Source organism: Hyperolius riggenbachi, chromosome 12 (genome assembly GCF_040937935.1).
Source record: "Hyperolius riggenbachi isolate aHypRig1 chromosome 12, aHypRig1.pri, whole genome shotgun sequence".
NCBI lineage: Eukaryota > Metazoa > Chordata > Amphibia > Anura > Hyperoliidae > Hyperolius > Hyperolius riggenbachi.
The window spans coordinates 88,462,643-88,476,865 of record NC_090657.1 but is presented as its reverse complement, the minus strand read 5'-3'; the positions used below and the strand labels follow the sequence as shown (position 1 = coordinate 88,476,865).

Below are 14,223 nucleotides of genomic sequence, written 5' to 3'. Positions count from 1 at the left end.
TCCACGATTTCCGGCGGAAATTCCGCATTGGAATGCGGAAATTGGTAGCGGAAAGCGGAATCGGTATTTGGCAATGGCGGAATGCGGATTTACCGCGGAATCGGAAATTGGCATTTCCGACTATCCCTAGCGGTAACAACAAAACTTCTTTCAGGAATAAAATACCTGAATTTCAAAGCACATTTGACAACACACAAGTGTTTTTGTCATAGAAAAAAATGGCAACAACTCACTTCTGCCTGAGTTGCTGCAGCTCCTCAAATATCTCCTCATCTTCACTCTCGGTGTCATCACTGCTGAGGTAGGAAATACCTCTGGTGTAATGCAGCCAGACCTGGACTGTAGAGATTTGCTGAGGTGTCTTCTCCACATTCTCCTCTTCACTAGAAGACCTAGAATCTACATCCTTCCCACCTTCTGGCACTATGGTACTGTCCCCGTCATTTTCTCCATTCATAATACTGCTATTGTGGATGTATTGTTCATTACTGTCTTGGTAGGCATCTCCTGTAGTTGGATTGTTATTGAGAACACACGAACAAGTTTCTGGTAAATCTATAGCATTATCTACAGAGGTCACACCCTCCCCATCTTCACAACAGTGGTTCTGCCCAGCTTGGTTGTAGACCTCAGATTCTGAGCTGCTGGCATGCCCGGGCAAATCCCACATTGGTGAATCCATGTTGGCACTTGGGGTAGGTATCTCAGGTTCTGATTCATTTCCTTCTGTGGCCTCATCTGTGCTGATATCTGTGTCTGATGAAGCTGTCTCGTACAGCTCAGGAGTGGTATCAGACCTCTGAGATGCCTCTGGGCTGCTGTTTATATTCCAAGGTGAATTACAATAAGCGGGGTCCTTTGCTGCTGTAACTTGAAATCTCCCTACAACTTTTGGTTGAGGATCTGTGAATTAACAAATGAACAAAGATTTACAATTTTCCAAAAAGTTATTTTAATTTTATGTAAAACCTACACTGTAACCTATGCCTGATTCCTACACTCCTCCCTAATGTATGCATGTCTCTAAACCTCGAGACTAACCTATACATGATGCCAGCACTCCACCTTAATCTATGACTAACTCTAACCTTCCATCCTACACTCTGTTTAACACGAACCCTCCACCCTAGCCTATGCCTGTCTCTAAACCTCCACACTAACTTATGCCTGATCCCAACACTCTACCCCAACCTATGACTAACTCTAATCCTTCACCCTACCCTCTGTCTAACACTAACCCACCACCCCAACCTTTGCCTGTCTCTAAACCTCCACTCTAACCTATGCCTGATGCCAACACTCTACTCCAACCTATGACTAACTCTAACCCTTCACCCTACCCTTTGTCTAACACTAACCCTCCACCCTAAACTTTACCTGTCTCTAAACCTCCACACTAACTTATGCCTGATGCTAATACTCTACCCTAACCTATGACTAACTCTAACCCTTCACCCTACCCTTTGTCTAACACTAACCCTCCACCCTAAACTTTGCCTGTCTCTAAATCTCCACACTAACGTATGCCTGATGCTAATACTCTACCCTAACCTATGACTAACCCTCCACCTTACCCTCTGTCTAACACTAACTGTCTATTTGAACCTATGTCTGTCTCTAGACTTTCAAGCTAACTTATGCCTGATGCTAACGCTCTACCCTAACCTATGACTACCTCTAATGTTTCACCCTACCCTCTATATAACACTAACTCTCCACCCAAACCTATGCTGGTCTCTAAACCTCCACGCTAACCTATACCTGATACCAACACTCTACCCTAACCTATGACTAACCCTCCACCCTACCCTCAGTGTAACACTTAACACTCCACTCTAAACTATGGCTGTCTCTAGACCTCCACTCTAACCTATGCCTTATGTCAACACTCTACCCTAACCTATGACTCTAAACTCTAAACCTTACCCTTGACCTATTCATTTCACTAACCTTTCACTCTATCCTATGCTTGTTACAAACCCTTCACTCTTGCCTACGCCTGACCCCCCCCCCCCCCCTTCCTCAGGTAACCTACATCTGTCACCAACCCTCCACCTCCCTAGATCTGATGATAATTTTCCACCCTAGCCTATGCCTTTCACTGACTATCCTGGCAATTGTGTATGCAAAAATCCATTTTAAACTATTCCATAGCTGCTGTGGTGGTGATATAAGAACACCAGATAAATATGCTGCATTTTCATATCACAAATGCAATAACTTTGAGGTTGTGTGTAAAATGGAACCATATTGTAGTTAATACGTTTACTTATATACACTGTACACAAGGCCTTAAAGAGGGGCAGCTGTGAACCAGAAAGCGACAGAGCAATTTGATTCACATATAGTGACTGTCCCTTCAAAAGAGGGACAGTTTGCATGTTTGCTGACCTATGCTACTCTTCATCCTCTAAACACTAAGGCACAGTATAAAGGCAATTGCCCCAGGGCCCCAGAGCCTTTGGGGGCCCCTAAGGTGTCTCCCCCCAACTTACCTATTGTTCCCTATAGGCCCTGCAGAGTCTTCGTCAGAGTAGCGTCTCACCTGTCCAGGCTCTGTGCACTCCTGTCTTCATCCACCGCTGGCTGCATCTTCTCTGTGACCCGTGGCATAATATTATGTAATAACATGCGCTGGGTCACGGAGGAGAGCCCCCCCCCCCTGTGAGGATGAAGATGGGAGTCCATGGAGCGATGAACTGACAGAGGAGTGTGACCACCAGAACAGGTGAGGCGCTGCTCTGCCAAAGACCCTGCAGGGGCCCTGGAGAGCACAGTTAAGTGTGGGTGGGTGGGGGGGGGGGGGGGGTTGCAGCCGACTCAGGGGCCCTGGGAGGGAATTTGGCTCCAAGAAATGGCCTTTCGTGCCGCATTATGGTTTGGAGGTGTCTCTTGGGGACCCAGATTTATAGTTCCCCAGGACTCCATTATTACTAGAACCGGACCTGAGTGCCTTGTGAACCCTGATTATTAATGAACAATATACCTGACATTAACCTGTCAGCTGAACTCTTCCCTAACGCAAACCTTAAAGTGAACCTCCGGACTAAAAATCTACTCAGCAGAACTGAAAAGGGTTGGTGTTTTTTTTTTTTTTTACAGTTTCACAGCATCAGAACTCTGTTTTTTTTTTTACCAAAGCATCATTTTTAGCTGCATGTTTAGTTAAGCTCCACCTATCAAAGAAAACTGCCCGGGCTTTTTTCCCCTGATGCTATGCAAAGCATGATGGGATTTCCTATGTTGTTATTCACGTTGCCTAGCAACTGGGAGGGGTGATTAGCACATAGGACAGTTGGAACTGTGTCTCATGCTCCCTGTCACCTCCCTTCAACCAAAAAGATGGCTGCCCTCATGAAATCAAACATTTGCCTGTTCTTTTAAAAAAGATGGGTAAGAGATTATATAAACATAACTAATGTAACTTAATGACAGTATGCTTGTTTAGGCTGAAGTTCCTCTTTAAACTTTCTCCTACACCAGTAACTAATACAGAGATGGATTAAGATGTAATGGGGCCCTAGGCAAGGTAGTGGATTTGGGGCCTCCTTGCGGGCTTTTTGGTAAGCTAAAGTGGAGAGAGGTCAAATAAGGTGGCAGACTGGCACCTTGACGCCCACTAGGCCTCAAGCACCTGCCTAGGTTGCCTGGTGGATGATCTGACAAAGCACTGGTGAAGCACATTAATATCAGCACAAAGCCAAGGGCTTTCCACCCATTCCTATGGAGTACTGGAGGCTCAGTACCAAGATCATGCAGGGCTAAATAGTGATGTTTCATTAAGTCTTTTCCCTGCTTTATTCACCAATATATGCGCCGGCAATTTAGCATGTTAGAAAAGATCTGGATCAGTGTTCAAAACACCAACAAGCTATTGACATAGTCCCACTTTCATTATAGTAAATACTACTACATGCTACTTACCGACAGGGATGGGACTGGAAGGCAGAGGACTTCCAGTGGGCACTGGTGATGGAGAAGCACATTCTGAGATTATGGGCAGTGCCTGGAAACAAACAGAGACACCGGTGTTAAAATAAGTATGGCAGAGACACAACCTCAGGATTACAAAAACAGCATTGCTGGCCTGGAAATATTCTGCAAAGCAAACGATCTATGTTGTAACAGTCAAACAGTCCCCATAACAGTACAGTTACAATTAACCATCTGCTATGTTTTAAAGGGAACCTGTACTGAGTAAAATTATTGAAAATAAACACATGAGGTAACGTCAAATGAACATTACATAGTTACCTTGCCATCAGTTCCTCTCAGAAGCTCACCATTTTCTTCTGACAATAATCCCTTCCAGTTCTGACAACATTTTGTCAGAACTGAAATATACCAGTTGCTGTCAGTTATATATCAGTTGCTGACAGTTAAAGCTGAGAGGAGAACTGATGTGTCCATGTTTCCCTATGGCTCAAGTAGGTGATATTACAGTTTAACTGTGTGCTGACCAGAAAGCTGTTATGGTGTATTGGCCATTTTCAAAATGGAGGACGGAGAATTCCATTGATCACAGTGGACAAACAGGACGCAGAAAAGGAGAAAGAGATTGATGAGTAGACTACACAGGAGGTAAGTATGACTTGTGTATATTTATTTTGACTTTTAATTTTCAATTCATGTTTTCTTTAAAGCAAATCTGAAGCGAAAAAAAAAATGTATGATATAATGAAAAGCATGTGTAGTACGGATAATGAATAGTTCATTAGTAGCAAAGGAAAAGAGTCTCATATTTATATTTCCAGTTATACAGCTTTTTTTTTTGAACATTGCATCATTCTGTCATATTTGCAGTTTAGAATCCACACTCTGTCTTTTAAGCTATTAAACAAAGCAAAAATAATGACCCTTTGAACATTCCTGCAGTGAAACCTTATATCAAGCTGTCTCTCGCTGTTTAACTGCTTCAGAAGACGAGACTGTATTCGACCCAGTGGGTCGAATAGCTCAGAGAAGTTATTTTGCATAGATAACAACTGAAGATTTTTTTTTTTAACTCTTCCTGTTCTGGAAAACAATATGAGACTCTTCTCTTTGCTTCTAATGTGCTATTTCTTAGCAGTACTACACATACAATTCATTATCTCATAAGTTTATTTTCGCTTCAAGTTTGCTTTAATTTCTTTACTGAAATATGTTAACAAATTTTGTCATACCAATACTGCTTGCTATATATGAACCCCTTACACATGACATACTTAAAGGGTACGAAAGGGGATAGAAGGCGCACTTGGGACTAGAAAATATGTATATCTGTTTGCCAATACTAATTGTTAACCACTTAAGCCCTCGTTCGTTTTCACTCCATGCATCCGAGCAATGTTCACCTCCCATTCATTAGGCTATAACTTTATCACTACTTATCACAATGAACCGATCTATATTTTGGATATGAAAATGGTAGGAGGCGCCCTTGTTGTTTGATCAGCAATTCTGCATAAGATGTAATATATAAGATATAATGTAAATCGCCTACCTTATGAATGGACACTCCACTCAGTAGGAAAGATGAATACATTTATTGGTAACAAGCACTTAGGACTAAGTGTCCTAAGTGCTTGTTACCAATAAATTTATTCATCTTTCCTACTGAGTGGAGTGTCTATTCATAAGGTAGGTGATTTACATTATATCGTATATATTACATCTTATGCAGAATTGCTGTTCAAACAACAAGGGCGCCTCCTACCATTTTCATATCCAAGGTATAGCATCCCACATAGTGGGAGTGTTATTTTTACAAGCTCGTGGTAAAAAAGTTTTTTCTGAAGGAGCTGCGACCATCCATCGAAAAGACCGAGTGGGGAAGGGCTTTCCCCACATGCCTATCTGAGTGGTTGCCTTGTAAGCAACCTACACTTGTGAGTAGCATTACTCTTATACTCAGACCAGCTTGCAAAGATAATACACTATAGGGGCTCCCGGTGTCTCCCGGTGTGTTTTTTTCTCGCTTTTTATCTACGCAGCCCCCCGATCTATATCTTGTTTTTTCCACCACCAATTAGGCTTTCTTTGGGTGGTACATTTTGCTACGAGCTACCTTACTGTAAATACATTTTAACAGTAAGAATAAGAAAAAAAAATGAAAAAATTCATTATTTCTCAGTTTTCGGCCATTATAGTTTTAAAATAATACATGCCTCCATAATTAAAACGTATGTATTGTATTTGCCCATTTGTCCCAGTTATTTCACCGTTCAAATTATGTCCCTACCACAATGTATGGCGACAATATTTTATTTGGAAATAAAAGAGCATTTTTTCCGTTTTGCATCCATCACTATTTACAAGCTTATATATAAAAAAAAAAAATTAAATATTTCATCCTTACATAGATATTTAAAAAGTTTAGACCCTTAGGTGAATATTTGTGTTTTTTTTTTTATTATTGTAATGATTTTTTTTTTAATTATTTAACATTTTATGTGGGTATTTTTGGGAGGGTGGGATGTAAATAGTATTTATTTCGGGTAAATATATGTGTATTTTTATTTTTTTTTACATTTAGATGTAGTTTACATGATGTCACTCTAAGCGTACAATGTACGCTTAGAGGGACATAGGAGTCAGAAAAAGCGAAGCTTCCGAGAGAAGCTGTCGCTTTTTCTGCGGGGGAGAGGAATCAGCGATCGGGCACCATGGCCCGATTCATTGATTCCTGGGCTAACGAACCACGGGCCGGGAGCGCGCGTGCACACGTGCAATCGGCCGCGGGAGCGCACATGTCCTCCTTGACGTAGAACTACGTCAAGGAGGACAAAGTGGTTAAGGTATAAAACTTCTTGCCTACCTTAATCAAGGAGACATGCACTTAGTAAAAGAATATTAGGTAATTTATTAGTGATTAGCACTTCAGAAATCGCGTTTCGTGGCCCAAACCGCTTCCTCAGGTCAATAAAGTACTAAGTCGATATCTAGGGAATCCTAGGCGCCAGAACTTAAAGGGTGACATTCTTAAAGGGTAACTCCACTTTGAAATATTTCCCAGCAGAAAGTTTTAAAAGTAGTACCTCGTTAAAAATGTTAATATTTTGTATTCTTACATTTGCTCCTATAATTAGCTGTGAAAAGACAGCAATGTCCTTTCACAGCTAACACCTGCAGCACAAAGTCTTGGTTACATACATTGCAGCTTATTCACAAAACTTTTTTTTTTTCAATTATCTTTCCTTAGTTGTTTTTCACCTGCAAGGGAACCTGAAGCGTGAGGGATATGGAGGCTGACATTTTTATTTTCATTTGAACAATACTACTTGCCTGGCATACCTGCTTTCCCTCTATTTCGAATACTTTTAGCCATAGACGCTGAACAAGCATATAGATCAGATGTTTCTGACACAAATCTGACAAGATTGGCCCCATGGTTATTTCAGATGTGTGATTCAGACATTACTGACACCAGAATGATCAGCAGGGCTTCCAGGCAACTGGTATCGTTTAAAAAGAAAATAAATATGGCGGCCTTAATATACAGTACCTCTTACTTTAGGTTCCCTCTAAGACCTCTTTTCTTGGGCGTTTGAACTGCTCGTTTGTGGGGCAGTTCAGTTTTCTGGCTGCTGGCCATAAGCGTTTTTCTGCAATTACATGCAGCCGAATGGCAACGTTTGGTATCACCGCGCTTGTCATGTTTGTCATGTGGTGACGTTACCCAGTGGCAAAATAATGTTGTGTCTGAATATAGTAATCACTATACTCAGATGCTCCTCCATAGTGCTGAGTAGGGATGCTCATTCAAATTTCGCTGAATTGAAATTTCCGCAGTTTCCATCAGAAATCCGCAATTCCGATTGGAAAAATGGAACTCGGATTTTTGCGGATCAGAGAATGCAAAAAATGACCCAAAAAATAAAACCACTACTTGGAAATCAGAAAACGGATCTCAGAAATCGGATCTCTGTGGAAGTACTGCATTACTGCAACTCAGTCATTTTAGGCCAATCACAGAACTCGGAAGTACTGGACCAATCACAGAATGCAGAGTCAACTCGGAAGTATTTAGCCAATCAGAGAATGCAAAAATTGACAACAAAAAAAAAAAAACTACTTGGAACTCAGAAATTGTAATCTCAGAAATGGAAATTGGTAATTGTCAGAAGTCGGAATTATCGCAGAGTTGTGAACTGGCATTTCCGTCCATCCCAAGTGCTGAGTGCTAGCAAGCGCCCTGCCGCTGAAAGGGAGCAGCTGATGGGCATGGAATTCACCACCTTCAGGAAAAAATCAAACAAGAATACTTAGCATAGGGGGATAAATATTATGAGTTGTTAAAGTGAACCAGAGACAAAGCACCCTCATGTATTTTATCATATAGATCAGTGGGAACATTAGAGAAAACACCTACCCTGCTCTCTGTTTCATTCTGCACTGCACAGCTTGTTTCTTATCAGACCTGATAAAATCCCCGACTGAGCATTCTGTCTGGCTTTGCTATAATGATTCCTGAGCAGAGCCACAAGGGGGCAGGCTTGGGCTTGAAAAGACACCAGAGCACACAGACTCGGCTATAAAAATTCCTGAGCAAAGCCAGACTGAATGCTCAGTCGGGGATTTTATCATGGCTGCTAAGAAGCAAGCTGAACAGTTAAAAATGAAGCAGACAGCAGGGTAGGTGTTTTCTCTAATGTCCCCATTGATATATATGGTTAAATACATGAGGGTGCTTCGTCTCTGGTCCACTTTAAGTTGTCTGTAGTCTAACAAAAACATTAGACTACAACACTACACTAACCTATACTTGTTGCTTCCTGATCATAGTGGCGTAACTAGAGACTATGGGGCACCATAGCAAAATCTTCATGGGATCTTTAAATCTAGGCATTCTTGAGCAATGCCAGCCCACCTGCCTCTACCCTATAGATATGAGTTGACTGGGAAATTTGCATTTCCATGCAATGTACACTGTGTATAGTTCACGGGCACTGAGACAAAGTCAGAGGGTAGAGAAACAAAGGTAAGTGATAGTGAACATATCAAGTACCACCTGGTCCCCCTCATCTCCATAGCCTCATAGCAGCTGCTATGACTATTGCTACGCCTCTGATTCTGCTGCTTCTATACCCTGATTTATCTTTCAGATATCTTCCTCAGCAACCCAGCAGCTTTTTTCCCCTGGATTACGGATGTTCACAGTCAGATTATGGATTTACTGTATGTTCATTGAGTAATAGGTTGGATTTGTGTATTTTGTTAACGCAATGTTATCAGCAAGAAGCTACGTAAATCTATGCCCATGAGTTGACAATGTGATTATCGTGCAAAGTGCCAGGTGTATCACACTATTGCAATTTGTGATGTCAGAGAGGAAAACATTAGCAAAAAAAAAAATTATAATAATTTTTTTTGAAAATTTTATGGAGTGCAAAAAAAAAATGGTGTGTAGCGCAAAATAAATAAATAAATAAAAAATTGAGGAGCGCAAAAAAATAGGATGCTGCCCATAGTATATAACAACATAAGCTCAAAGGACTACTGTAGGGGGTAGGGGGAAAAAAGAGTTGAACTTACCCGAGGCTTCTAATGGTCCCCCACAGACATCCTGTGCCCACCCAGCTACTCACCGATGCTCCGGCCCCGCCCCCGGTTCACTTCTGGAATTTCCAACTTTAAAGTCAGAAAACCACTGAGCCTGCATGGCCGCGCCCTGGCTCCCACTGACATCACCAGGAGCGTACTGCGCAGGTGCAGACTGTACTGGGCCTGCGCAATACACTCCTTGTGACGTCAGCAGGAGTGGGGGTGCGGTGGCGCAGTGGTTTTCCGACTTTAAAGTTGGAAATTCCAGAAGTGAACTGGTGAGTGGCTGCGCGGGCACAGGACATCTGCGGGGAACCATTAGAAGCCCCAGGTAAATTCAACTCTTTTCCCCCCTAACCGACAGTACTCCTTTAAATTTGTTTACTCTATTTAATTTTTTTGTATTAAAGCAGCTTGTGCAAAACTATCGACTCCTCTTCAGCACACTGCATTTTTTTTTTTTTTTAAATGTGAAAACTGAGGCTGGTCCAATTGAGAGAACCAGGTTTTACACTATTCAGTCAGCATGGCTTTGCATAAAGTGAGGCTAAAAGAGGCGCATTGGTTACTGCACTGAAAGTGAGACTGCCTTGTTTCTGCCTTGGTTACAGAGGAACTGTAACCAAGGATTGAACTTCATTTCAATCAGTAGCTGATACCCCCTTTTCCAAGATAAATCTTTCCCTTTTCTAAAATACATCATCAGGGGGGTCTGTATGGCTGATATTGTTGTGAAACTCCTCCCACAGTGTGGTCAGGACCATGGTCCTGACAGTTTACTGTCTGTGAACCTCATTGCATTGTGGGAAAGAACATATTTTTCTAATTGCAAATCAAGCAGTATCTCCCTCTGTGCTTAGAACTCTCAGTAACAAACATTCCATACAGATCACCTGGCAGGACTAAAGATGTCACCACCAGTGCTAAATTTCAAAATGTCAATCAGGAAGAGAAAGATTTTACAATGGGCAAACACTGACTAAATAATCTTTAAATGAATATTGTTAAAAATAAGTAATTTTTTTGATTACATTATTTTCCCTACAGTTCCTCTTTAAACTGCAGTAAACTCTAGTTCATGCTTAAATTTTAGATCACTGCAAATACGTAAGTTCAGAGAATGTTTCAGACTAGTTGATAAATGTTGTAATACCTTTCATACAGCTGTTTTTTAACCATTGCAGGCCTGGATTTACATCACAGGAGCCTATAGGCACAGATGTCCTGGTACCCTAGACCTTGCCTTCCATAAACCTGCAAACCCCCTCCAACTGCACTACAAGTGTGCTGGCTGGCCCAGCTGTCATTTCTCCCTTAATTCCCTAGAATGTCATAGGTAGCTACAGGTGTCCCTTACCATTAGGTAGCTAGAGGTACCCTTAGTATTAAGTACCCAGTGGTGCCCCCACTGAAGGGAGATCTCATCAGTGGAAGACTGAGAGGTGGGTGAGAAACTAGGGAGAAGAGTGAGGTGCCTTTCCATCATCAAGCGCCTGTAGGCACATGCCTACGGTGCCTTATGGTAAATCCGTCCCTGAACCATTGGATTATTGGTTACATTCATAGGTCTTAGGTCAGACTAAATTATAAAAAGCAATCGTGCAAAGAACAGCCAGTCAATTGTAAGATTCTGACAGATGAATTTACGTAGGAATGGAATGTTGTCTTGTTTTTAGGTTTTGTTTTGCTTTTTGTTTATGTGTATTTATTTATTTTGTTTGTACTGAAAAATTGCATTTTGTTGAACAATTTTTATTTGTTACAATAACAATAAAGATGTCTATTATATTCTAATGTTACACTGAATAGCCATGAAATATTAATCTGCTATATTTTCTACTTTGGCCACAAGATGTCACTATAGTTCAGAACAGTAGTCTATAACATGTTAAAGGGAAATTCCATTTTTTTCCCTTTTTCAAAGAGAAGCCTTTAGATTGGCCAATTTTCATTTTGTACATTGTAGGGATTATTGGCAAACAGTTTAAGCTTTAATTTATTTGTATGTATATATAAAACACAGCCATGCCACAGTGGCCCCTATGCAATTCACTTTTTCTCTTCAGTTTTCTCCTTGGTGATATTTTTATGCTTGTCATTAAAATGCCTTTTAAGCCACCAGAAAGCAAGACTCAAAATAATTTTGATAGTACTTTTTCTTTGAATTTGTTTGTACTTTTTAGTTGAAAAGTGCTGGAAAGTTATTTTAAATAGAAAATGAAAAATTATCTCCTAGGAGAAAACTCAGGTGAAAAAGTGAATTGCATATGGCCCAGTGTTTCTCAACTGTTAGGCGTGTCATAGTTTGCAGCTAGTCAATAGCTTAGTGCACATGTTAAAAATGGGTGGAAAAAGGTTCCGGCTTTTTACAACTTATTACTCCTTAGTACGAAAGGGATATTGGAGTTGAATTCTTGTGAGCTCAAAGAAACTCGGCCACAAAGAAGAGCAATTTTAATAAAAGAGACTCTGAAGTCTCTAAAAAAAGTATTTTTATTTCATAAATGTGTTTAATATGTTATCCCTAACTAAACGGCCGCACTCCCGCCGCAGTACGCTATCTAAATCCCCCCAAACTCCTCCCTCCCTCTCCCTCGACTTTCTTGGTCGTGGATTTTGCTGCCCTAAGCGCTTCCGTGTGAGGCAGAGCTATGAGCTGCAGCCCTGCCTCACACGCGTCTGTCAGCGGCGGATCTCCTCCTCTCCCCCGCCCCTCTCAGCGAAAGAAGACTCAGAGGGGCGGGGGAGAGGCGCCGCTGACAGACGCGTGTGAGGCAGGGCTGCAGCTCATAGCCCTGCCTCACACGGAAGCGCTTAGGGCAGCATAATCCACGACCAAGAAAGTTGTGGATTTTGCGGGGGAGAGGTAGGGGGGAGTTTGGGGGGATTTAGGTAGCGTACTGTGGCGGGGATGCGGCGGTTTAGTTAGGGATAACATAATAAACATATTTATAAAATAAAAAGACTTTTTTTAGAGACTTCAGAGTCTCTTTAAGTTGCTGTCTGTTTTGGAAATCAGCTTGGAGAGTTATAGTAAAGAATATGTGAAGACATAACAACAAAAGTTGTTTAGGTGATACCTTTAATGACTTGTAACTGTACAAGATTTCTCTACAAGCTTTCAAAAATGTAAGTTTCTTCTTCAGTTCTTCGGTTCTAATCAAGTTCTGTATCATACCTGGAGAAGAAACTTAATGTTTCGAAAGCTCGCAAAGAAATCTTGTACAGGTAGAGGTATCACCGAAACAACTTTAGTTGTTATGTCCTCGGATTCTCTACATGACTAATACCGGACCACACACACAACTTATTCAGATTTTATTATTATTATTATTTAGTATTTATATAGCGCCGACATATTACACAGCGCTGTACAGTGTATATATATATATCTTGTCACTAACTGTCCCTCAAAGGAGCTCACAATCTAATCCCTACCATTGCCATATGTATATATTATGTAGTGTAAGTACTGTAGTCTACAGCCAATTTTTTAGAGGTAGCCAATTAACTTATCTGTATGTTTTTGGAATGTGGGAGGAAACCGGAGTGCCCGGAGGAAACCCACACAGACACGGAGAGAACATACAAACTCTTTGCAGATAGTGCCCTGGCTGGGATTCGAACCAGGGACCCAGCGCTGCAAGGCGAGAGAGCTAACCACTACGCCACCGTGCTGCCTTGGTAATTCTTTTTGGACAGGTTAGATGCATTTGTGAGTAGTGATGGCAAATGTCCTGTGTAAGAAATGAAAAAATAAAAAGTTTAATCAAATAAATTAAACTATTCCGACTATGTTCTTGTATGTTGGCAGCTTGAAAAGTATTTTATTGCTAAGGTGTGAAAATATCACATAGGAGAAAACTCAGGAGAAAAAGTGAATTGCGCATGGCCCCCAGTCTCCTGCAGAGAGAGGTGCAGGGAGTACCTAGAACTAAGTACAGGATAATTTCCTGCTCCTACTCCTCATATGTTTTTGAAAGGGGGGGACCTGCTGTCACAAAGTGGAATACCAAGGGGTGAGCAAAGCACTACCGGTGGTCTGTGATGATGCCCCCCCCCCCCCCTGGACTCTATAGCCCATAGCAGTCGCTATGGTGGTTCCTATGCCTTTGCTTGGACAGTTGTCATGGGCACAGAGTTCATTTCAAAACTAAGACCCATTAATAAAGTTGTTGCCACGAGCTGCGTATCAGGGTTGTTCAGTAATAATGACTTTGCCATAATCTGCAGGAAGAACTTTAATCCTCTTTTTTTCAATACACTATTTTATTCCAAACAATAGTCAATTTAATCATTGCTATCAAGCACATAATCTGGGTGTGCTTGAAGCCACCTTTATATTTTTTTTCCATACAATAGCACATTGTTCCAATTAAAACACGCTGGGAACACACGATGCAACTTCCAGTCCAATCGAGAATACAATGATTATTTCTGATCTGGCCATTCTGTTTATGATCGATAAAGGGGTCGATTTTGTGAAGTGATAATCAGAAAATCGATCCCATGGTGGTGCCTAACCTTAACCTCCCCATGTTTTTGCCTACCCTTAACCCCCCTCCCCATGGTGGTGTCTAAACTTAACCCCCCCTCCATGGTGGTGCCTAACCTTAACCCCCCATGGCTTTGACAAACCTTAACCCCCCATGGTGGTGCCTAACCTTAACTCCCCATGGTTTTGCCTAACCAAAACGC

The 14,223-nt window shown here is 41.4% G+C and overlaps 1 protein-coding gene across 2 annotated transcripts in view; it reads right to left on the bottom strand.

The window, feature by feature from the left end:
• The window catches only part of WNK4 (WNK lysine deficient protein kinase 4), a 331,918-nt gene that overhangs the window by 14,149 nt on the left and 303,546 nt on the right, over positions 1 to 14,223 (bottom strand). For both annotated transcript variants that reach the window (XM_068261897.1, XM_068261898.1), the window contains 2 exons: positions 3,925 to 4,006; positions 234 to 903 (listed from right to left, as the gene is read on the bottom strand). In XM_068261897.1, coding sequence (XP_068117998.1) covers positions 234 to 903; positions 3,925 to 4,006 — 752 coding nt within the window. The remainder of the gene's footprint in view (positions 1 to 233; positions 904 to 3,924; positions 4,007 to 14,223) is intronic.